Consider the following 22,994-nt stretch of genomic DNA (forward strand, 5'->3'; position numbering starts at 1 on the left):
GAGGAGATACAGTGATGAGTTATATCATAATTAACATAAAAAGGAGAGATATCAACCCTATCAGTGTGGTTTAAGTCGTAAGCCAGAACAGGGCTCAAAACCTAGGACAGTGGGAGAAGGAAGAGGCTAAACTGAACGAGGATATAGACTCAAACTACGAATCAAATAGTTCCGAGAGCAACACAGTAATGAAAAGCAAAAAGAGGTGGGGGTCAGAACCTCATGATGATAGCAGGGGGAAACAGGAGAATCATGCTTTTGTTTTTATCCACATGACACTAAGAATGACTGTGTTGAGAAATTGGACTGTTATAAGTGTGACACAAAGAAACTTAAAACACTTTGACTTTAAGTTCTTTGTGATATTCATTTGGATTTTTAAAAGAAGAAAGGGACTCTGCTGAGTAGTACAAAGCACCATGAATAAACCAGGAGATGTGAACCCAAAATTTGATCTTGCTTCAAATTGATTGTGGGCCTTAGGACACACAAATTACTGCTGGGGCCTCATTTTCCTGATGTATAAAATGAAGACATTGGCACAGTATACTAACAATATCTTTTTACTCTGTATTTTTGATGCTTTGATATCCTGGGGTCTTACTAACCTAGAGGGAATGCCTGTCCCAGGCCTAGCTAATTCCTAGAGACAGCAAAGAACTAGCCTTTGAGCATGTCTTTCTAATGCAAACCGACCAATCCTTAGCTCATAGCCATAACCATTTCCGTTATTGAGCTCTTAACACTGTAGGCCAATATTCCTCTGCCCTGATACTCCAGGGTCAGGTACTAGACACCCAGGGACAGCCCCTACACTCCAGAGCCCATTGAAATTATTCACACTAGCCAATCCTAAGGCTGCTTACCCTGTCTTGCCTGTTCCTTCCCATGAAAACCACAGTAAAAGTTCTTGTCCACATTTTCCTCCGCCCCCTGACTGGCCCTGGTTCTTCCTCACATGGCACTCAGTGGCATGGTATGCCCTTGCTCTTGGATCTTTTAGTAACAAACTATTTTTTCAATGGCAATTGTCTCCTCATCTATTGGCCTCGCCATACCTGAATAATAAAATCCACATTTTAAAAGACCCAGATGATCTCCAAAGTTCCATCTAGCTCTAAAATTCCAATATTCTGTGTTCACATGAATAAAGACCAAAAATTTCTATTCCTTTAAAGCAAGAATCAGCAAACATTTTCTGAAAAGTGTCCAGAAGTAAATATTTTAGGCTTTGCCAGACACAGAATCTGTCTCACATTCATCTCTGTAAGTTTTACAACCCTTTAAAAATGTAAACACCACTCCTACCTCACAGGCCTCACACAAAAACAGGCTGCAAGCCAGTTGGCCATATGGGTCACAGTTTGCCAGTCTCCCTTTAGATGACAAGGGAAAGTTTACAGACCTTAGGAAGTCTTGCAAAACATAAAAAGCTTTACTGAATCCAGTCAGATTTAAAACCACTCTGCAATGCACAATGGGGAATCACTATAAATGTATACAATAAACCTAAGTTGTTTCCTTATAAATCTCACACCAAAAAGCCATCCACTTCTGACCCAGAAATAACTGTTAAGAATTCATGTGACCGTAAACTCACATCCACGCTAAAAGAAAACAGTGAGAAAATACCACTGTGTTGAAATAACTATCCTGGCTGGAGTCCAACAGACACAAACTCAACAGGTTCACAAATCAGGAAATCCATTGCAAGGACAACATGTATCTATTCTAAATATACTTATAAATTGTGGATTTCTCTAGAACCAGACAAGACAACATAAAACAAACATATCTAACTATCAACATTTCCTTTAGAATGAGAGGTGCTATTTTACTAATAGCTTTAAAAGATAGTTAACAACCACTGACAGCTGAATCAAGAAAAAGGATTTCCATAGGAAAAACAAAATGCTAAACTTTTCAACAGTAAAATAAAATTTTATGCTCAAAACTGTTAAACACCAATCATACATGCTGGGTAAGTATATAGCATTATAATCCTAAAATCAAGGCAGAGAGAAAGGGGGTCTTTTAAAAGCTTTTGAATCAAGAGACTGATAAAAGGAGCGAAAACTCAAAATTTGCTCAGTGTTTTAAATATTTTATGCTTGCGTTATCTCCTGAAATTCTACTTTGACGAAAAGCATGAATGTGCACCCAATTTGAACAAATGGCTGAGAGCACTGGAACACGAGCTATAGTCACAAAAAGAAGAAAGGGCAAGTTAAAAACAGATGCTGAAGAGCTCAGTTCCCACTAGAGAAACCTTGTATTTTATTCTGCAGAGTACCAGTGAAGAATAACGAGAAACCACGTATGAGTGACCCTAAAACAGAAACAGGAGTCTTACAGACTCAGAGACTGACTTGCGTCTCATTATGAGGCTTTTCAATATACACAGGTCACTTGAGAAGCATCGAATTATTTCTGAAGAAATCAGTTCATTCTAATAAAGTTGGTGGGATGCAGTGGCTCACACCTGTAATCCCAGCACTTTGGGAGGCTGATGCGGGAGGATTGCTTGAGCCTAGGAGTTTGAGACCAGCCTGGGCAACATAGCAAGATGCCATCTCTATTAAAAAAAAAAATTGTTTAAATTATCTAGGTGTAGCGGCATGCCCCTGTGGTCCCAGCTACTCAGGAGGCTAAGGTAGAAGGACTGCTTGGGGCTTGGAGTTCAAGGCTGCAGTAAGTGGTGACCACATCAGTGCTCTATACCCTGGGCAACATTAGAATGAATTTATTACATAGTTACATGGTTATTTCACATATTGAGATTTCATCAAAGGAAATATTTTAGCTGTATAAATTCAGCTAATTGAGGGTAAAAAACTTAAATGGCTTATTTTAACAACATTTTTAAAAATATCTCAAACATCTCTGATGATTTGGGCTTTTACTTTTACCAGACTACAAAATTTGAATTAAAATATGTAAGAATATGGCAATGCCTAACTTTATTAAGGCATGTAATAAATTGAAAGGCAAACTGAAGTGGAAGCTATCTTGTGACTGGGGTATCCTCAATGGCTTGCACAACCGCTTTGCAACGTCAATTCAAAAAGACCGTCCTGCCCATGCAAGTGTTTTCTGCTACTGAAAAACTTTTCCCCCTAATTTTTTATAGGGTGCTGGAGATCTGGTTTGAATCAATACCACTAGAGATTTCTACCTTCTGTCAAAGGGATTACCTCTTTTAGGAATATTCATATTAATATTTCTTCCCCTAAGAATAATGAAAGGATGAAGAAAGGAAAGGAGGGGGAAGAGGGAACACTTATATGGCATTTTCTATGGACTAGGGGGTCCACAGAAATATTAATATTTATTACTCTTATTTTCCGGAGGAGGGAATTTAGGTACAGACAAATGAAGCAACTTGGCCAAAATCATACAGCTAGTTGGGTTAAATTCCTTTAGATGCCATCATCATCAAAAGACATGTCATTAAAAAATCATTACATGTATTAAAATCATTACATTGTTTAATAAAAGCCTATTTATAAATCTATCTCCGTCATTAAATACTAAGCACCCTTAGAGTAAGAACATATTTATTTTTGTCATCATTCAGTAGTTGCTGATTAAGATGTTTGATAAATCAATGAAAGAATGAACAAATGAACCAAAAACTAATGAGAGAAGTCAGCTGAAGACTGGTGACTATATGGCCAGAAGTACTTTTCACTCAACACTATACCATTAATTCACTGTGAACTTCATTTAAGAGATCCCTAAAATTTCATTCTGATAAACAGGACTTTTATGAATCTTGTCATTAAACAAATAGCTCTAACAAGCAAACTAAAATAACAACAATTCTTAGATACAGAACGTAAACAATTTTTTTTTTTTTTTTCAATTCAGGAAAACAGCTAAATTTTGCTCCAAAAGAACTGGAAGAAGTTAAAATGTAATTTGTTTGCTAAGGAAGATTTGCTGAAAGCTCATTATCTCTTAATGGAAACAAGATACTGGAGTGTTGCTTTCTCTGAGAGGAATGGTTTTGGTGCAACCTACTGTAAAATTAAGGAGAGAGAATAGGGCAGTGCTCAGGGGAGTTAACACTTCCCTCCCAATAAAACTGCACCAACCAACATGGCAAACAACTTACCTTTCTGCTATACACCCAATAATAAACTAGATCCACCAGGGCAGTACTTTTTTTTTTTTTAAATCCTGGTCATGTACAATGCAGATTTCATTATGCTTGTCCCTCACTTAAAGGGGAACAATAAATTCCCAATGGTAATATGACTAAGCTTTAACAACTTCCATCAACTAAGAATTCTATAAAATAAGAATAAACACATAAAAATCATAATGCTGCCGGATGCGGTGGCTCATGCCTGTAATCCCAGCACTTTGGGAGGCCAAGCGGGGGGGATCATGAAGTCAGGAGATCGAGACCATCTGGCTAACACAGTGAAACTCTGTCTCTACTAAAAATACAAACAATTAGCCAGGCGTGGTGGCAAATGCCTGTAGTCCCAGCTACTCAGGAGTCTGAAGCAGGAGAACGGCGTGAACCCAGGAGGTAGAGGTTGCAGTGAGGCAAGATTGTGCCACTGCACCCCAGCCTGGGCAACAGAGCAAGACTCGGTCTCAAAAAAAAAAAAAAAAATCATAATGCTCCACTTGATACAGGATGGTTTAATGTTCCAATAGTTATTATATGGTACTCTAAACTCATAATATATACAAACAAAATTAAAACACATATATTTCAAAAAACATGATGCTGTTGGACACAATTAATAAGCAAGTTAAATTTGTAACAAATTGTTCATGGTTATTTTTACATATTTGGAAATCTATCTGCACAAACAATTAAGGCACTCTACACTTGATGTACATCTGTAGTTGACCATTTTGCCTCAAAACCATTGACACCCTGTAATCCCAGCACTTTAGGAGGCCGAGGCAGGTGGATCATGAGGTCAGGAGTTCAAGACCAGCCTCACCAAGATGGTGAACCCTCATCTCTACTAAAAATACAAAAATTAGCCAGGCGTGGTGGCGGATGCCTGTAATCCCAGTTACTCAGGAGGCAGAGGCAGAGAATTACTTGAACCTGGGAAGTGGAGGTTGCAGTGAGCTCAGATCGCACCACTGCACCACAGCCTGGGTGACAAAGCGAGACTCCGTCTCATAAAAAAAAAAAAAAAAACAAAAAAAAAAAAAACAAAAAAAAAAAACACTACTGATACCAAATAACTGGGGAGGATCTCTAAGGTTAATGAGTGCCATTTTAGGCACTTGCCAAAATCAGGGGTGACATTCCCTAGCACAAAGACTAATTTTTTTGGTTACAGTAAGCATATAAACAGAGCATTCACAAAAATTCACCATATATTAGGCCAAAGCAAATAATAAGACAGAAATAGAACAAAAAAAATTACCTGATCACAATGCAATAAAACTAGAAATTAATAGCAAAGACTTAATCATCACAATAAGGGAATGGCGAAGATCACATATACACTAATTTGATAAAGGTTTTGAATTAATAGGCACTTGAACACAGATGGTGGAGAGAGAAAACTGCCACAACTTAGATTGGGGAAAATTTGGCAACATCTCTCAAAATTACAAATACTTAGACCAGTGGTTCTCAAACTTGTTTGTACATTTAACAGCTGGGGAGTGTCTAATTACTGATGCTAGTGTCTAGCCCTAGAGATTGTGATTTAATTGGCCTAGGGTATGGCCTGGACTTCAAATTTTTTAGAAGCTCCCCAAGTGATACTAATGTACAGCCAAGTTTGGAAATCACTTGCTTAAATCTCTTTTGATAAGCAGTTCCATGTCTCATTTATAGTACACATATATTCACACACATGATCAATGTCCTATTTCCTTAACTGTAGCTTTGTTTTATAATACTAAAAGATTAGGAAAGAACAAATATTCACCTAAAGGAGACTTGTTAAATCAATATGTAATATTGATAAAATGAAACACTATGTATCTGTTTAAAAGAGTGGCACAGATATGAATTATATTTCAATAAAACTATTAATTTTTAAAAGAGGTCCAGAAATGATAAAGACAGCATGCTACTGTCTATGTGAAAAACAGTACACACACACACACACACACACACACACAAACTGGCAGCAGTGGTTCTACCTGGAGGAAGGATTGCTTTTCTCTGTATACCCTTTCAAATACTGAAGTTCCGAACATGTTATATATTAACTCTGAAAAATAAATTTTTAAAATTAAAATGAAATATAAAATCAATGTGGTCATATTCCCCAAGCAAACAGAATGATGAGGTAACATTCAAAGGAGCACAAGGGAACTTTTTGGAATGATAGAAACCCTCTTTATCTTAATTGTGATGGTGGTTTACATAATTGTATACCTTCTTCAAAACTCATAGAACTATATACCTCAAATGAGTGATTTTAATCCACGTAAATTATATCTCAATAAACCTGTTCGTTTATTTATTTACTTAACGCTTACATGACAGCCGGGGCCTCTTGAACAATGCTGATAGAAATGTAAATTGGTACAACCCACCTGGGAAACTCCTTTATGGTACAGTGTATCCATTGGATCTGGGTTACCACAAGCCCTCAGACCCAGCATTTTTACCCCTGCATAGGAATATTCATGGCTGCACTATTCATGACAGCAAAAATATGGAACAACCCAGACTTTGTTAAAAGTAAAATGGATTGAAGGGGTAGTCATTCTCACTCATAAGAGAAATACATGTTAAAATTACTCTGAAATAACTCATTTCACCTGTCACAATGGCAACATTGCAAAGTTTAATGAGTTTTGATGGCAAGACTTGTAGAGAAGTAAGCATCCTCAGATATGTCCTTTGGAGGTGTAAAATGGTAAACCCAAGGGAAAAAAATTTGGCCATATAAAAAAAGTTCAATGTATTTCTCCTTTCATACTCAATACATTTATATCCTATAAGTATCCTATAAGATATACATTCATACGTACAAAATTACACATTTATGAGAGTATTCATTATTTGCAATTACATAAGATTAGAAACAAGTCTATCCATTAGACACTAGAAAAGTTATATCCATGCAATGGAAGATCTTACCACTGTAAAACACAATATAGAAGCTCTCTATGTATTGATGCAGAAGTAAATCTAGAGGATAGACAGTTAAGTGAAAAACATCAAAGGGCAGATAAACATACATAACATGTTAGTTGTGTATAAAAGAAAGAAAAGAGGCCAGGCGTGGCAGCGAACGCCTGTAATCCCAGCAGTCTGGAAGGCCGAGGCAGGCGGATCACCTGAGGTTGGGAGTTTGAGACCAGCCTGACCAACGTGGAGACACCCTATCTCTACTAAAAAATACAAAACAAATTAGCCAGGTGTGGTGACTCATGCCTGTAATCCCAGCTACTTGGGAGGCTGAGGCAGGAGAATAGCTTGAACCCAGGAGGCATATACACAGGTACATACACATATGTGTGTGTATACTCGTATATATACACTCATATACATACATACAGATAGGCAGGCAGGCAGAGACAGAGAGAGAGAGAAAGAGAGAGACAGACAGACAGACAGACAGAATTTAAGTAGCCAGAAAAAATTCAGGAGGACACACACCAAAATAATAACAATTACTACCCCTAAGGGAGAAACCTGTGAGGCAGAGGGTGTGGGAGACGGAGAAGCCAAGAAGATCTCTTGATTTTATTGTTAGAATTTAAGGCAAAAACAGTATATTCAAATATTACTTGTTCGATCAAAACAAAAAAATACAAAAACTATTCCACTAAAGTCTGCTTGTAAACTTTTTTTAAAAACTAGAGTAAATGGACTTCTAAACCTAGTCTCTAATCACTTTTAATATAAAAAGATTCTATAGAGGCCAAAGAACTATTTCTACTTCTCTAGGGTTTTTCTCCTCAATATGAGGAAATTAAGCTGAATAGAGTTGGCAAGAAGGAAAAGGAGTCTAGAAAACATGACACGTGAATAAGCCAAAGTTACATTTAAAAAAGTAATTGCAATCTGTTCAATCTAATGAAAGGATAAAATTAGGATACAGTATTAGCACATGATGTCAAAAGTCCAGGAAAGAAATAACTATCTGAATTTTTATGTAACTTCTAATACAGATTCAGTCTTTAGAATTAAATTTCTTCTTCAGGAATGGAGAACGATCCCTTCTGAGTGATGAATTTGGAAGGCTCATTGCTCAGGCTCTCTAAAAGGCTATAGAAACACTGAAGCAAACACTTCGCTTCCAATTGGCAAAGATAAAAAGGGTGTTAGTTTAGTGCTCCCCGGATTATTTTGCACCATGGCTCAGAGAATAGAGGATAGTATTTACATGGCATCCTTTGGAAATGGATAAGAAAGGTAATAGGCTCGAGAACTACTACAGCCCCAGCATAACCCAAACCCAAAAGACCAAGAGGAACTTGTCTCCTGTGACTCAGTCACAGCAAATCTGTGTGTCCTGACACACCCAATGGGATGAGTGTTTTGGATATGAGCACTTTCTAATAACAGCCTTTCTTGTTTGCTAGTAACAACAGTCATAGTGGCTCATAATAATGCAGTACTTTCTGTGATTGGACAGCAGACCACAGGAAATCAAGATGGTAGGGGCTATGTGATTTAGTTCTTTGTTAAAGACCAACTGGTAGCTCTGGAGATTCACTGCACCTACAGATGGTATTCAAATCCCAAAAAGTCCTCAGACACCACCTGTACAAGAAAGTAAGTTTTCTTGTTTGAAAGCAAAAAGAACCTCTTCCTTTCTCCTTTCTTCCCCTTCTGTGGACCTCTCAGACAAACTATTCTTTTCAAAACTAAAAACATCCCAGCAACTAGTTCTAAAGAAATTTGGCATCATCATATTCAGTACCTTCAATAAAGATAAAAGCTCTCTACCACTTAAAAATATATATTTATCGGCCAGGCGGGGTGGCTCATGCCTGTAATCCCAGCACTTTGGGAGGCCAAGGTGGGTGGATCACCTGAGGTCAGGAGTTCAAGACCAGCCTGGCCAACATGGTGAAACCCCATCTCTACCAAAAACACAAAAATTAGCTGGGCATGGTGGTGGCTGCCTGTAATCCCAGCTACTCGGGAGGCTGAGGCAGAAGAATCGCTTGAACCCAGGAGGCGGGGGTTGCAGTGAGCTGAGATTGAGCCACTGCACTCCAGCCTGGGTGACATAGAGTAAGACTCCATCTCAAAAAAAAAAAAAGCATGTCAACTAAATAAAATGGTAGCAAATAATAGTCGATAAATACTATTGAGATTTAATAAACTGCTCAGTACAAAATGAGGCACCAATTTTTAAAGTACATATATTGTTTTATCTCTTAAGAGAAGTTATCATTTTAAAGCAATATGCATTCCACAGTATGCCGACTCTAATAAGAATTAAAAATATGAGAACGAGAGTCAAAACAGCATAAATGACAGATATTACAATCCATGAAACATTTAAAAAATGACGATTTTGACAACTCAAACGTTAGTCTTTTGGAATCTCATCTTTAATAACATTTTCAGAACACACAAAATTCATTTTATAGGTGAGACACAAGAAAAAGAAATATGAACTTCCAGTACCTTGTGAAGGTTGGGTTGTGTTCAGTCATCGCGACTAGCAGTTTCAGAGCATAGGCTGGTACTGGGTCAGGTTCTACAAGAATGTGCTCATACCTGAAATGGTAAAGATATTTAAAAAGTACTCAGTAGGAAAAACTATTTCCTACCTCGAATTCTATATCCAGCCAAACTATCAATTTAGCTTGAGACAGAAAGATATTTTACACACTAATAAAGATTTAAGTAATATACCTCTCATGTGCCCCTTCTCAGAAAGTTACTGGCAAATATGCTCTATTGAAATAAGAGAATAAACCAAATACAGAAAGACAAAAGAAAAAACAACTCAGTAGTTGTCCTCACTTAAATGCTACTCTGAACAATAGAAATAATATACCATAAGGTACAAACATCTGAAACATATACAGACACTGAAATAAATGTATGAGTTATAGGACCTACACAGGTTACTTAACCTCATGAAGCTTGAAACAACTTCACTCTCCAATGCTGATAATGATACTCACTTACTTCATAAAATATTGCTGTTGGGAAGATTCAGTGAGATAATCCATGTAAAACAATTAGTACTGAGCTAGGCATATAGTAAGAGATCAGTAAACACTAGGCATTTGTGTTAAAGGTCTCCAAGAACATCCTCACATTCAGAGACTCACTAGAGAATTCACAGAACTCAGCATGGCTAAGATGTAGCACAGCAGCATTGTAAGGCCACCTCTGAATCACATGGGAAAGGATGCAGGCAGAGGACTACAGGATATCATGTGCCAGTTTCCTTATGTCCTCTGTCTTCCATGAGGGGTCATACACAGCACACTCTTCCCCCAGCAATGAAAATGCAGCACATGTATGTGATGTTTCTGCCCAAGGAAGTCTACTGAGTACTCAATGGCCAAAGTTTTTATGAGGCGCTGGTCATGTAGGCAACCTCTATCTAAAATGTATGAAAATTCCAGATTCCCAGAAGGAAAGCAGCTGTGTTCAGCATAAACCAGACTGTCTGCTCAAACAGTTGAGGCACAGTGAACTACCCTTATCAGTTAAGTGTTAATTGGGTGTACTGACAGTCAAGTTCCTAGATGTCTAGCCAATGACAATGTTTTGTTTACAAAATTTTTGGAAAAAAAATCCTAAATTAAATTTATTACCAAAGAGAATAAAACTCAAAATGTTTTCATCAAAATTTCCACAACGAAGTTCTCCCAAGATTATTTTCCCATGTGATTTGCTAGGCAGAGGCTGATTTATGTACTACATCTTACCTATTTGAGGTTTACTCTCCAGTATGCAGCACTGTGTAGATGCTCAATAAACAAGCATCAAATGAATAAACAAACTAACCAATTTTATTATTTAATTCTTCGGAATAGCCAACAACTAAAAAGGGAGAAAAATATCTCTAAAATTCCTAACTGGATATCTTAAAAATCTATGATATAAAACAGATGCCTTTCATTTAGAGAATAGGGCCCCACGCTTACTCAGAGCTTATTTACTGTCATTTTGGAAATCACTGTATAACAAGCCTAATTATATAGCCTGTAAGCCCACAACCATTAAAAAGGAGCTAAGTAAAGAGAAGAGAGGGACTATTACAGGAAGGTAACCAATGAATTATAAGAAGTAGGACTTGAAAGCATAAGAAAAACAAAAGAAATCAATCCTAAGAACCCCAAGCAAAGAATAGTCTGTGGAGCATTTAATACAGACTAAGAAGTTGCTCAAACTCAAATGGGACCTGAAGCCCACTACACACCACAATGTCCACAACTGGGGTAATGAGTCAAGACAATGTTAAGTGGAATGCAGTGTTCTGTTTAAGAAGTCAGGAAATATCATATTTTAGAAAATTTGCTTAAATTTTAAAATTATAGTAGTTAAAAGATTTGCCCATGTATAAAACATACAGTATAATCAAGTGTGAGTAATTTCAAGAATGAAAAAAATCAACATTAGGAAATCAGTTAATATATTTTATCATATAAATAAAACAAATACCAAGCAAGCATCTTTAGGGATAATAAAAATGTCTGAAAAAATTTAACATCTACTTCAAATTTTGTTTAAAAAAAGACACAACTTAGCATACTAGAGAGAGATCATTAGTTCCTTTATGAATTCTTATGAAATAAAAGGTTCTTGCCATCTTGAGTAAAGAGTATGTAAGAATATTCTCAAAGTGTAATGATTTGCTAGAAGGACTCACAAAACTCTTAAAACTTGTCATACTCCCAACTATGGTTTATTACAGTGAAAGGATGCAGATTAAAATCAGCAAAGAGAAGAGGCGCATAGGGCACAGACAAGGAGAGACCAGGACAAGCTTCCAGCTGTCATCTCCCAGTAGAGTTGTACAGTGTTTACTCCTCCCAGTAGCAATGTGTGACAACACTGGTGAAGTACTACCAACCAGAGAAGCTCACCTGAGCCTTGGTGTCCAGGGTTTTTACTGGAGGTTGGTCATGTAGGCATGGATCACTTGTGGAAGTGACCTTAGTGTCCCAGTCTCTAGCTCCTCCAGAGGTCAAGCTGATGTGTTGTAGCCCAAGGCCCCCATCATAACTCACAATGTTACTACCATAAATTATCAGGCATGGCTCAAGGTCTCATGTATTCAAAGGCACTCTTAGCAGGGAGGATATTCCAAGGCCAGGAAGTTATCTCCCAGGCAGCAGTCAAGGATCAGTTTCTTTAGAATGTGCAAAGTTTGAACACCCTACACATGATGAGTTAACCCTTTATGGCATACATCTCTAGGAAGGAAACTGAGAGGCACTGTCATTAAAGTCAGAAATAAAATAACAATCCTCTTCCACTGCTTACCAGTATTTGGAAATTGTCTGGCCAGGCAGAATCAAATTGAAGTGATGGTGAGAAACTTCTGATGAGTCCTTCATGTACCCTGGATAACCAGCTCTCTTGTTCCCACTCCAAGACATGCTCGAATCACAGAAGGAAGGAGCCACAAGCCTGTGAATTTTTATAAAGCTTCCCAAGTAATTGTCTTATTCACGTGCTTGTGTGGAAATCACAAGAGGAAATATGGACAACTACTACTTAGAGATACAACAGAAAAAAACATTCTCAACAGGGCTGGAAAATATATCTTAAAATAGACTTGAAACATACAGAAATCAAATGTAAAAAGAAAACATTGGCCAGGGATGGTGGCTCACACCTGTAATCCCAGCACTTTGGGAGGCCAAGGTGGGAGAATTACAGGAGACCAGGAGTTAGAGACCAGCCTGGGCAACATAGTAAGACCCTGTCTATAAAAAAAGAAAAAGATTCTTTTTAATTAATCGGGTGCAATGGTATACACCTATAGTACTAGCTACTCAGGAGGCTGAGGCGAGAGGATTGCTTGAGCCCAGGCATTTAAGGCTGCAGTGAGCTATGATGGTACTAGTACACTCCAGCAAGACCCTGTCTCTTAAAAAAAAAAAAAAAAAAAAAGAGAGAGAGAGAGAGACAAAGAAAAAACACTGCTGAAACATTACTGGCTGAAATCAAAGTGTCTTGAGGTTGTTTGAGGTTATCTAACCTTGAAACAGGAGGGAAGAATAAAGCTTGCACTAGCTTGCGCGTAAGAATTTTCCCAAAGAATATTGCTCTGTTTCCCTCCGGTTGGAAAAAATGAAGGGCAAAATTCATGTTGGGCATGTTTAGAATACAAATACTGAATATATTTTAGTTTAATCAAATGATAGGTTTGTAATGGTCAGCAAGATCAAGCCAAAAGTAGGCTGTGATTTATTAAGCTCATCTTTGAAAAAGCAGCTAGTAATTGAGTCTTGCACTCCTTTGAATGCAACTTAGGAGAAAAAAATATATAGTGATGAGCCCTGACTCTTGAAATGGCCTCAGAGAAGACTGACTAGTGAAGAGCTGGCCCATTTTGATGGACTAGGGGCTGGAGAGGAGTACTCCAAGTGCCCTGAGGCTGGCCAGAGATTAAGATCACTGTTGACATAACAGTGCCCTGTCCAGATGGTGCCCTGGAACCTCACACTTCTTTCTCTAGGATCTTCTCTAACCAAGATGTCTTTGCTACAGACCAAAACAGGAAAGATGCAGGCAAGAAAGACCATTAATACTAAATTCAGATCCATTCCAAAGAAGAGAAAATCCCTTTAAGAAATCACACATTCAGGACCTAAGGCAAGAAGCTAAAGATGAGATAGTCCCCAACTCTTAATTCTTCATTACCAATCCTATAATTAATAAATCCCTATCTTGTCAAGTGCCTGGTATAGACAGTGCCCAATTAGGTCAGCTGGGAGAAAACTGAAACTGGTATATAAACAACTCTGGATTATCATGAGAAAATATTCTGAGGGATGTGACCAAACAATTGGTCAAGTGGAGAAGTGTCTCCAATTTTGTTGAGGGGAGGGAGAAGGAACTGTATAATAAAGAAGTCCATTCTGCAGGGATTAAGTCAGAGACTCAAATTTTCATCTCAATAGAGTGTGCTCTGAGAATGTGAAGGAGTGATTCCAGAATATTCAAGAAACTTCAGGGTTTGAGGAATGTTCCTACAATGAGGAAGATTCTGCTACATGAAAGGCTAGAATACATTATACAACCACAATAATTATTACATATAGGGTGGAATAAAAATACACACATACAGTCATGTGCCACATAATGACATTTTTGGTCAACGACAGATGGCATATACAACAGTGGTTATATAAAAAAATTTTTCTGTATCTTTTCTGTTTGGATACATAAATTATTACCATTGTATTACAGTTAGCAGCAGTATTCAGTGCAGTAATAGGCTGCATAGGTTTGCAGCCTGGGAGCAAAAGGCTATACCATACAGCCTAGGGGTGTAGTAGGCTGTGCCACCTAGGTTTGTATAAGGTAAACTCTATGATGTCTTCACAATGATAACACTGCCTAATGATGCACCATTTCTCAGAAGGTACTCCCACGTGGCGCACGACTATAAATCAAAAGAAAAGAAAGGTAACACCTAGCACTGGACAGGAAAGAGTAAATTTAGAAAGGGAGTTAGACTGGTTAGACCACATCTCAAGAAAATGTATCTCTTAATTAAAATTTTAAGGAAAAAATACTGACTTTATTAGAATACTAAAAATGAGTAAATATTTACATATTGTTGGGCAAGAAGGCCTCTTTAGCATAACAAATGTAAAATGAATGAGAAAAATACTTATAACCTTAAAGTTTGTTTTTTTTTTTTTAGATGGAGTCTCACTCTGTTCCCCAGGCTGGAGTGCAGTGGCTCTATCTCAGCTCACCGCAAGCTCCGTCTCCTGGGTTCACGCCATTCTCCTTCCTCAGCCTCACGAGTAGCTGGGAATACAGGCGCCCGCCACCATGCCCGGCTAATTTTTTGTATTTTTAGTAGAGACGGGGTTTCATCGTGTTAGCTAGGATGGTCTTGATCTCCTGACCTCATGATCCACCCATTTCAGCCTCCCAAAGTGCTGGGATTACAGGTGTGAGCCACCGCGCCCGGCCACCTTGAAGTTCTTAATTTAAATATTTCTCAATGGCAAAAGCACCATAAACAAACCAAATGAGGAAAAGATAAGTTGCAGAATGTGGGTAAAACAAAAAAGTTAATATTCTTACTATATAAAGAGCTACTGCAAACCAATAAACAAACCACAGAAAAATGGACACAATTCACAAAGAAGGAAATAAATGGCCAAGAAGCACGGGGAAGAAATGGTCTACGTCATCGACATCTGGAGGAATGCAAATTAGAGCTAACAAGGGTACAATAAAATGGGCAGTTTCATAAAGGGAAGTTGGTAATATAAACTGTTCATCCTGTTTAAAAAAATTGGCTGAATGTTTTAAATATCTTTAAAATGCATATAATTTTGAGGGTCGGGAGGAGAGACAGGGTCTTCCTTTGTTGCCCAGGCTGGAGTACAGTAGTAAGATCATGGCTCATTGCAGCCTCAACCTTCCAGGATCAAAGGATTCCCCAACCTCAGCCCAGGTCCCTCCCCACTCCCACCCCAAAGTATCTGAGATCACAGGCTCATGCAACCTAATTGTTTTATTTCTTGTAGAGACAAGGTCTCACTATGTTGCCCAGGCTGGTCTCAAACTCCTAGGCTCTAAGGATCCTCCCGCCTTGGCCTCCCAAAGTGGTGGGTCTACAGGAGTGAGCCACTATGCCTGGCCAAAATGTATATGAATTTTGACACAGAAATTCTATCCCTAGAGATTCTACAAAAGGAAACAAGGATGTGTCCAAGGATGTAGCCATAAAAAGTGGTTTTTGTAGCATTATATATAATGTATAATACTGGGGAACTCCTAGATATTCAGTGATTGGGAATTGTTCAAATGATTTTTAGTACATCTACAAATGTAGGTATAGATAATTTTATAAGACAGCCAATAATATAGTGTTATATAAATGTAGATACAGTCACAGACAAAGATAATAAAAATACAATGTCGAGGAATAGTGGGGACAGACAGGTTCCAAACAGAGAATTTCAGAAAGTACTAAGTAAATCTCACCAGGAATGAAGAAACCATAGAATGAAGCAGGAAAATACTAACTTAAAACAGCAGGCAAGAAGCAAAACGTTGAGAGTCTTGAATAGTTGGGTAAATACTGTTAATCTTTAGGTTAAAATGTTTCTAAGCAAGGGAAGGATTTGAGGAAGGTAATGTGTTAAAATGCAAATCTAATAGAATGCGACATGGATCTGAGGCTTGAGTTTACAGAGATGTGTGTGGAAAGAGATATTCTGGGTTTAGGTAAATAGCAGGCTGCCAAACAGCAAGGACATTGGGGTAAAATCTAACTTTTGAGAAGGTTAAGTACATTCCTCTAGACTGCTACAAGAAAAGGGTAGATGGCTGATTCTTCTTGGCATTTTCTGCACAGTGTTTTTCAAAATGTGAACTAGGTGACATTTTTAGTCAACTTCAAAACTTTATAAAATGAAATTGGGTATAAATCAAACAATAGTTAACTTCAGGACTTCCCAGTCATGCGATTTTTATGTGATTGAGCTCTGTGGGATTCTCTGGTGTTTTGCATGGATACATAGATAAAAGTACATCAATAGTTAAATGGATACATAAAAGAATAGTGAAATGGACAGTCAGGTGGGAAAACCTATATCTACTTATATATATAGGTATGTATAGATGTATATACATACACGTGTATGTATATGTACATATACACACTTTTTTAAGTAAAAGAAACGTAGGTACTTCAAAATAAATGTTAAATATAATTGCACATGGTAAGCTCTACTCTCTTCTGGGTTGTCTCTTCAATTAGATCAACAGCAAATTTTCATTGTGAAAGCCTAAAATAGATAAAAGAAATGACTTAAATAACACTCAAGATTTACAAAACATATGCGAAGAACTGAAGTAGTAGAATTATCCTGACTATCCTGACTGAGAGGGAGCAAATAATATTTATCGTTATGCTCTATTACCTACCGTTGACTCCCAAACTATCCCAATTTACATTTCGGTAGTTAGTAACCCAAAGAGGGAGATCACTGTACCTAAATGTGCCAATTTCGGCACAGACTCAAAACATTATACAATGATTAAGTAAAAGAAAAAAGGTAGAATATGATGATGCTTTTGATGAAAATTATCTGAAGTTAAATTTTATCTACAAAGGTTTATCAAAGGTGAAAAATACCCCTTGCTCACAGATTGGAAGAATTAACATTAAAATGACCATACTGCCCAAAGCAATCTACAGATACAATGAAATCTCTATGAAAATACCAAAGTCATTTTTTACAGAAATAGAAAAATAATCTAAAAATTCATATGCAATGACAAAAACAAAAAAGGCCAGAATAGCCAAAGCAATCCTGAGCAAAAAGAATAAATCTAGAAGCATCACACTACCTGACTTCAAAATATATTACAAGGCTATAGTAACTAAAACAGCATGGTATTGGTATAAAAATAGACACACAGATCAATGGAACAGAATAGAGAACTAAGAAGCAAATCAACACATTTGTAGCCAATTAATCTTCAACAAAGCCATCAACAACACACACTGAGGAAAGGACACTCTCTTCAATAAATGGTACTGAGAAAACTGGAAAACCATATCCAGAAGAATGAAACTGGACCTGTCTCCCATCATATATAATCACAATAGATTAAAGACATAAAACCTGAAACTATAAAACTGCTAAAAGAAAACACAGGGTAAACTCTTCAGGACCTTGGTCTAGGGAGAGATTTTATAGCTAAGACATCAAAAGCACAGGCAATAAAAACAAAAATAGACAAATGGGACTATATTAAACTCAAAAGCTTCTACGCAACACAATAAAGTCAACAGAGTTTGTTGTTGACTTTATTCAAAAAATAAGAGACAATCTGTTTACTGTGAGAAAATATTTGCAAACTACACAACCAAGAGGGGAACTAATATCCAGAATATATAAGGAACTCAACTCAGCAGTAAAAAACCAATAATAATAATAATAATAATAATAATCCCATTTAAAAGTGAGCAAAGGACATAAATATTTCTCAAAAGAAGACATAAAAATGGCCAACAGGTACATGAAAAAATGCTCAACATCACATCAACAGGGAAATGCAAGTGAAAACCACAATGAGATATCATCTTATACTGATTAAAATGGCTACTATGAAAAAATAAGAGATATTGGCAAGGATGCTGAGAAAGGGGAATTCTTATGCATTGTGAGAATGTAATATAGCAATTATGAAAAACAGTATGGAGACTTCTCAAAAAACTTAAAATAGAACTACCACATGATCCAGCAATCCCACTGCTAGGTATTTATCCAAAGGAAAAGAGATCAGTATATCAAAGAAACACATGCATTCCCATGTTTCTTGCAGCACTATTCACAATAGAAAAGATCAGGAATCAACCTAGTGTCCATCAGCGAATGTGAGATACATACCCAATGGAATACTCTTCAACCACAAAAAAATGAAATCATGTCATTTGCAGCAATATGGATGAAATGGAGAAATGGAGGTCATTACATTAAGTGAAATAAGCCAGGCAGAGACAGACAAATACCACATTCTCTTATATGTGGGAGCCAAAAAAGTTTATCTCACAGAGTTAGAGGGTGGAATGATACATTCCAGACACTAAGGAGAATGTATAGGCACAGTGGGGAATGAAGAAAAGGTGGTTAATGGGTACAAACATACAGTTAACTAGAAGGAATAGCTCTACTCTTTGATAGAGAAGTAGAGTGACTGTAGTTAACAACAATGTATTCTACTTTTAAAATAGCTAAAAGAGAGGACTTGAAATATACTGATGCATAGAAATACTAAATACTTGGGTAATAAGTTACCCCAAATACTCTTGACTTAATCATTACACATTCCATGCATGTAACAAAATTTCACATGTGCCCATAAATATGTACAAACATAATATATCCAAAATTTTTATGTTTTGAAACAGGGTTTCATTCTGTCACCAAGGCTGGAATACAGTGGCACGATCACAGTTCCCTGCAGCCTTGACTTTCCTGGGCTTAAGTGATCCTCCTACCTCAGCTTCCCAAGTAGCTAGGACTATAGGCACACAGCACAATGCCCAGCTAATTTTTTCTTATCTTTTGTAGAGACAGTCTCATTATGTTCCCCAGGCTGGTGTCGAACTCCTGGACTCAAGCAATCTGCCTGCCTCAGCCTATCAAAGTGCTAGGATTATATGTGTGAGTCACCATACCCAGACAAAACTTTTTTTTTAAATAAAAAAAAATTAAGTAAACAAAAATACAATACTCCTTTCTATTGTGATTCCTATCAAAGATGGTCAAGTTCATACCTATTTTAACATAGAATGCTTATAGCTAAGGGAGACAAAGAAGCAATACAGAACCATCCCAGTGTCCTTTGAGCCACAAACAGAGAAATCGGTAGTCAAACTCAAGACTTTTGCTGGACATTATTCATAAGGCAACTAAACAACCCTACAGTGTGTTGCCACTGACAGATAAATTCCAGTTTCTAAAAGGAAATGCCATTCTAATTTGTAAGGAATATATTCCTTTCTCAGATTCTAAAAAACAAAGCCTTAATAATTTATGAAGTTATTAAGGCCCTGATAATTTTACAGGTCACAAGAGAATTACAAAAAAAGAAGGGTTGTACTCATTTTCCCCAGGAGAGAAATGTTCAATGTCATACTGTTATAAAATATTGTAAGCACATTTATATCAGCATGATCTCTTTTCAATACAAACACTCAAAGCTAAAAAAATTTATATATAAAACTAAAATACATGTTGGCAAAATGGTTCCAGTCTACAAAAGGCAAATCGCACAGCATACTTTTCCCACAGCTTGCAACATCACTTAAACCTTTTCTGACTACGCTATCTAAAACAGCCAGCCCCTCCCTCATTCCCCTTACCAACACACACTCTCCCCTTACAATGTTTCATATTTTTCTTTATAGTACTCACAATTAGCTGAAGTCATCCCACATGTTTATTTCTTTATTGCTTTGTCTTGACCACAGGAATGTAAGCTCACTGAGGGGTGGGAATTTAACCATTGCATCCCCAGTGCCTAGCACATGGAAGTCAGTTAATATGTATTTATGGAATGAATTAATTTAAAAAAGAAAAAAAAAGAGGCAGTAAGGAAGACTGGAAGGATCTTGAACTGCATATGCACAATCACACGATGTAGTACTAATACAAATTAGATTTACATTCATAAGAGTATGAAAATTTCCACCTCCCCAATAATAAGCAATGGTGTTTCCTGAGTGAAAATCTAGTCCTATTTACAGATAAATACTAAAAGAGAAATGTCCTCGTCTTATGTAACACATCTCAGAAAAAAATGTCCAAATAGTCAGCATAAGACTACTTTCAGTACTAACATTTCACTGATAATAATTCTGATATTAAACTTCTGAGAGGTGCTGATTTTAATTAATAAGGTCAATTTGGGCTTAAGTTCCATTAAACACTGCCTCTTCTCTTCTGCATAAACCTTTAAAATTAAATCTTGTCTCTCAGCTGAATAAAAATCATGGTAAATTTCTGAGTATATGTGGTATCTTTTCTCCCAGAAGAGAAGCAAATCTTTGCTCATTAATCACACAGATAACTGAGTTATGACACTGGCATTCCAACTATCTTGAAAAAAGGAGGAAGTGAGTGCATACACACCAAGTTATAGGCAAGGTCAAGATTCGAATCCAAACAAGAACCACAAGATAAAGATTATCATGGCCAGTATCACCAACTTAGTAAGTATAGAGTTTCCTCAAGCTGGTGGTAAAATATGAAGTCAGACAGAGTCAAAGCACGACAAGTATTTGATACATCATTTTCAGCTTGAAGATGGAGGGATTCTGTAAGAAGAAATGCAGGTACCTTAAGGCACATAAGGCAGCACAGATATGGGTACTGTAATCCTATAAATGCACCATGGGTTGAGTAATTGCCCCCCAAAAAAGTATGTCCAAGTAATAACACCCAAAAAACACATCAGTGTGACCTTACTTAGAAAAAGGGTTTCTGGCGGCCGGGCATGGTGGCTCACGCCTGTAATCCCAGCACTTTGGGAGGGTGAGGCAGGCAGATCACAAGGTCAAGAGATCGAGACCATCGTGGCCAACATGGTGAAACCCCGTATCTACTAAAAATACAAAAATTAGCTGGGCATGGTGGCACACGCCTGTAGTCCCAGCTACTCGGGAGGCTAAGACAGGAGAATCGCTTGAACCCGGGAAGTGGAGGTTGCAGTGAGCCGAGATCGCTCCACTGCACTCCAGTCTGGTGACAGAGCACAACTCCATCTCAAAAAAAAAGAAAAAGAAAAAGGTTTCTGAAGATGTAGTTAAGAAACTCAAGGTGAGATCATCCTGGGTTAGGCTGGGCGTGGTGGTTCACACCTATAATCCCAGCACTTTGCAAGGCAGAGGCGGGCAGATCACTTGAGGTCAGGAGTTGGAGACCAGCCTGGCCAACATGGGGCAACTCCATCTCTACTAAAAATACAAAAATTAGCTGGGTGTGGTGGTGCACGCCTTTAGTCCCAGGTACTCAGGAGGCTGAGGCAGGAGAATCTCTTGAACCGGGGAGGCAGAGGTTGCAGTGAGCCAGGATTGCACCACTGCACTCCAGCCTGGGTGACAGAGGGAGACTCCATCTCAAAACAAAACAAAACAAACAAACAACAAAGAAAAAGATCATCCTGGATTTAGGATGGGCCCTAAATCTAAATCCAGTGATGGCAGTGATGGCATACCCACAAGAGAAAGGCAGAGGGAAAACTGAGGCAGAGACACAAAGGAGAAAGCCGTATGAAAGCAGAAGTACAAATTGGAGTGATACCACCACAAACCAAATATCACTTGCAGACATCAGAGACACAGAACGGATTCTCCCTCAGGGCCACCTGAAGGAACCAACGCCACCAACGCCTTGATTTCAGACTTCTGGCTTCCTGAACTGTTAAAGAATGAATTCCTACTGTTTTAAGATAGTTGGTGTATATAAATTGTTACAGGAACACTAAGAAACTAATACAAACACAAGAAACTGAATTCTATCAACAGCCTAAATGAGCCTGCAAACAGATTTCTCTCCAGAGCCTCTAGACTCAGCCCAGGGGATGCCTTGATTTCAGTTATGTGAGAACCTGAGCAGGAAACCCAGGGACACTATGGCAGACTTCTGACCTACGGAGCTGTGATCTAATAAATGGGCATTGATTTAAGCCACCAAGTTTGTGGTAATTCATTATGTATCAACAGAAAACTAACCAGACATTTACAGTTAAATTTTCTTGTATTATATCAATACTTAGAATCTAAAGTTATATAAAAGTTTTGATGGTAAGTATCCTTTTCTTGACCTTCGTGGAAATGTCCTTAATTAAACAGTATTTCTAAAATTGTGATAAAAGGAGCACTAGAGCTCAGAAAGATATAAATGGGTAGGTCATGGGAAATACTGTCCTAAGGGCACAGAGTATTGAGAAACCCTGAGCTTCAGAAAATATGAATTGTAAAACTCAAAAGCAAAGCACAGTTTCAGAAACAACACATGCTCCCTCCAGATTTACTAACATTATATAGGCCCAAAGTTTAATAAAGGTGGCTTCAATATAAACTTAATATTTCAGCAAACATTTTTACATACATGACTTACAAACTTCTTCAGTTAAAAAAAAAACAAAAAACTTCTGAAATTCTTGGAAATGTCAGAGACTAAGCTCTGTAAAAAGGCAGAGGCTATCCCTATCTTGGTCATTAATATTTCCAACAATTAGAAACATGCCTGAGAAATAAGATACATTTAGTATCAGGTGAGTAAATGAACTGATGAAGAGAGAAAATATTGTCTCTCCAGCTTATTTCACCTGACTGTCAAGGTGCAGG

The 22,994-nt window shown here is 37.6% G+C and overlaps 1 protein-coding gene across 8 annotated transcripts in view; it reads right to left on the reverse strand.

Moving 5' to 3' along the window:
* The window catches only part of ULK4 (unc-51 like kinase 4), a 703,273-nt gene that overhangs the window by 414,251 nt on the left and 266,028 nt on the right, over positions 1 to 22,994 (reverse strand). For 7 of the 8 annotated variants that reach the window (XM_030935309.1, XM_010374299.2, XM_030935319.1 and 4 more), the window contains one exon: positions 9,593 to 9,685. The exons of the other annotated variant lie outside the window; for it this stretch is intronic. In XM_030935309.1, the coding sequence (XP_030791169.1) occupies positions 9,593 to 9,685 (93 nt within the window). The remainder of the gene's footprint in view (positions 1 to 9,592; positions 9,686 to 22,994) is intronic. 8 annotated transcript variants of the gene reach the window in all.

Source organism: Rhinopithecus roxellana, chromosome 1 (assembly GCF_007565055.1).
Source record: "Rhinopithecus roxellana isolate Shanxi Qingling chromosome 1, ASM756505v1, whole genome shotgun sequence".
NCBI lineage: Eukaryota > Metazoa > Chordata > Mammalia > Primates > Cercopithecidae > Rhinopithecus > Rhinopithecus roxellana.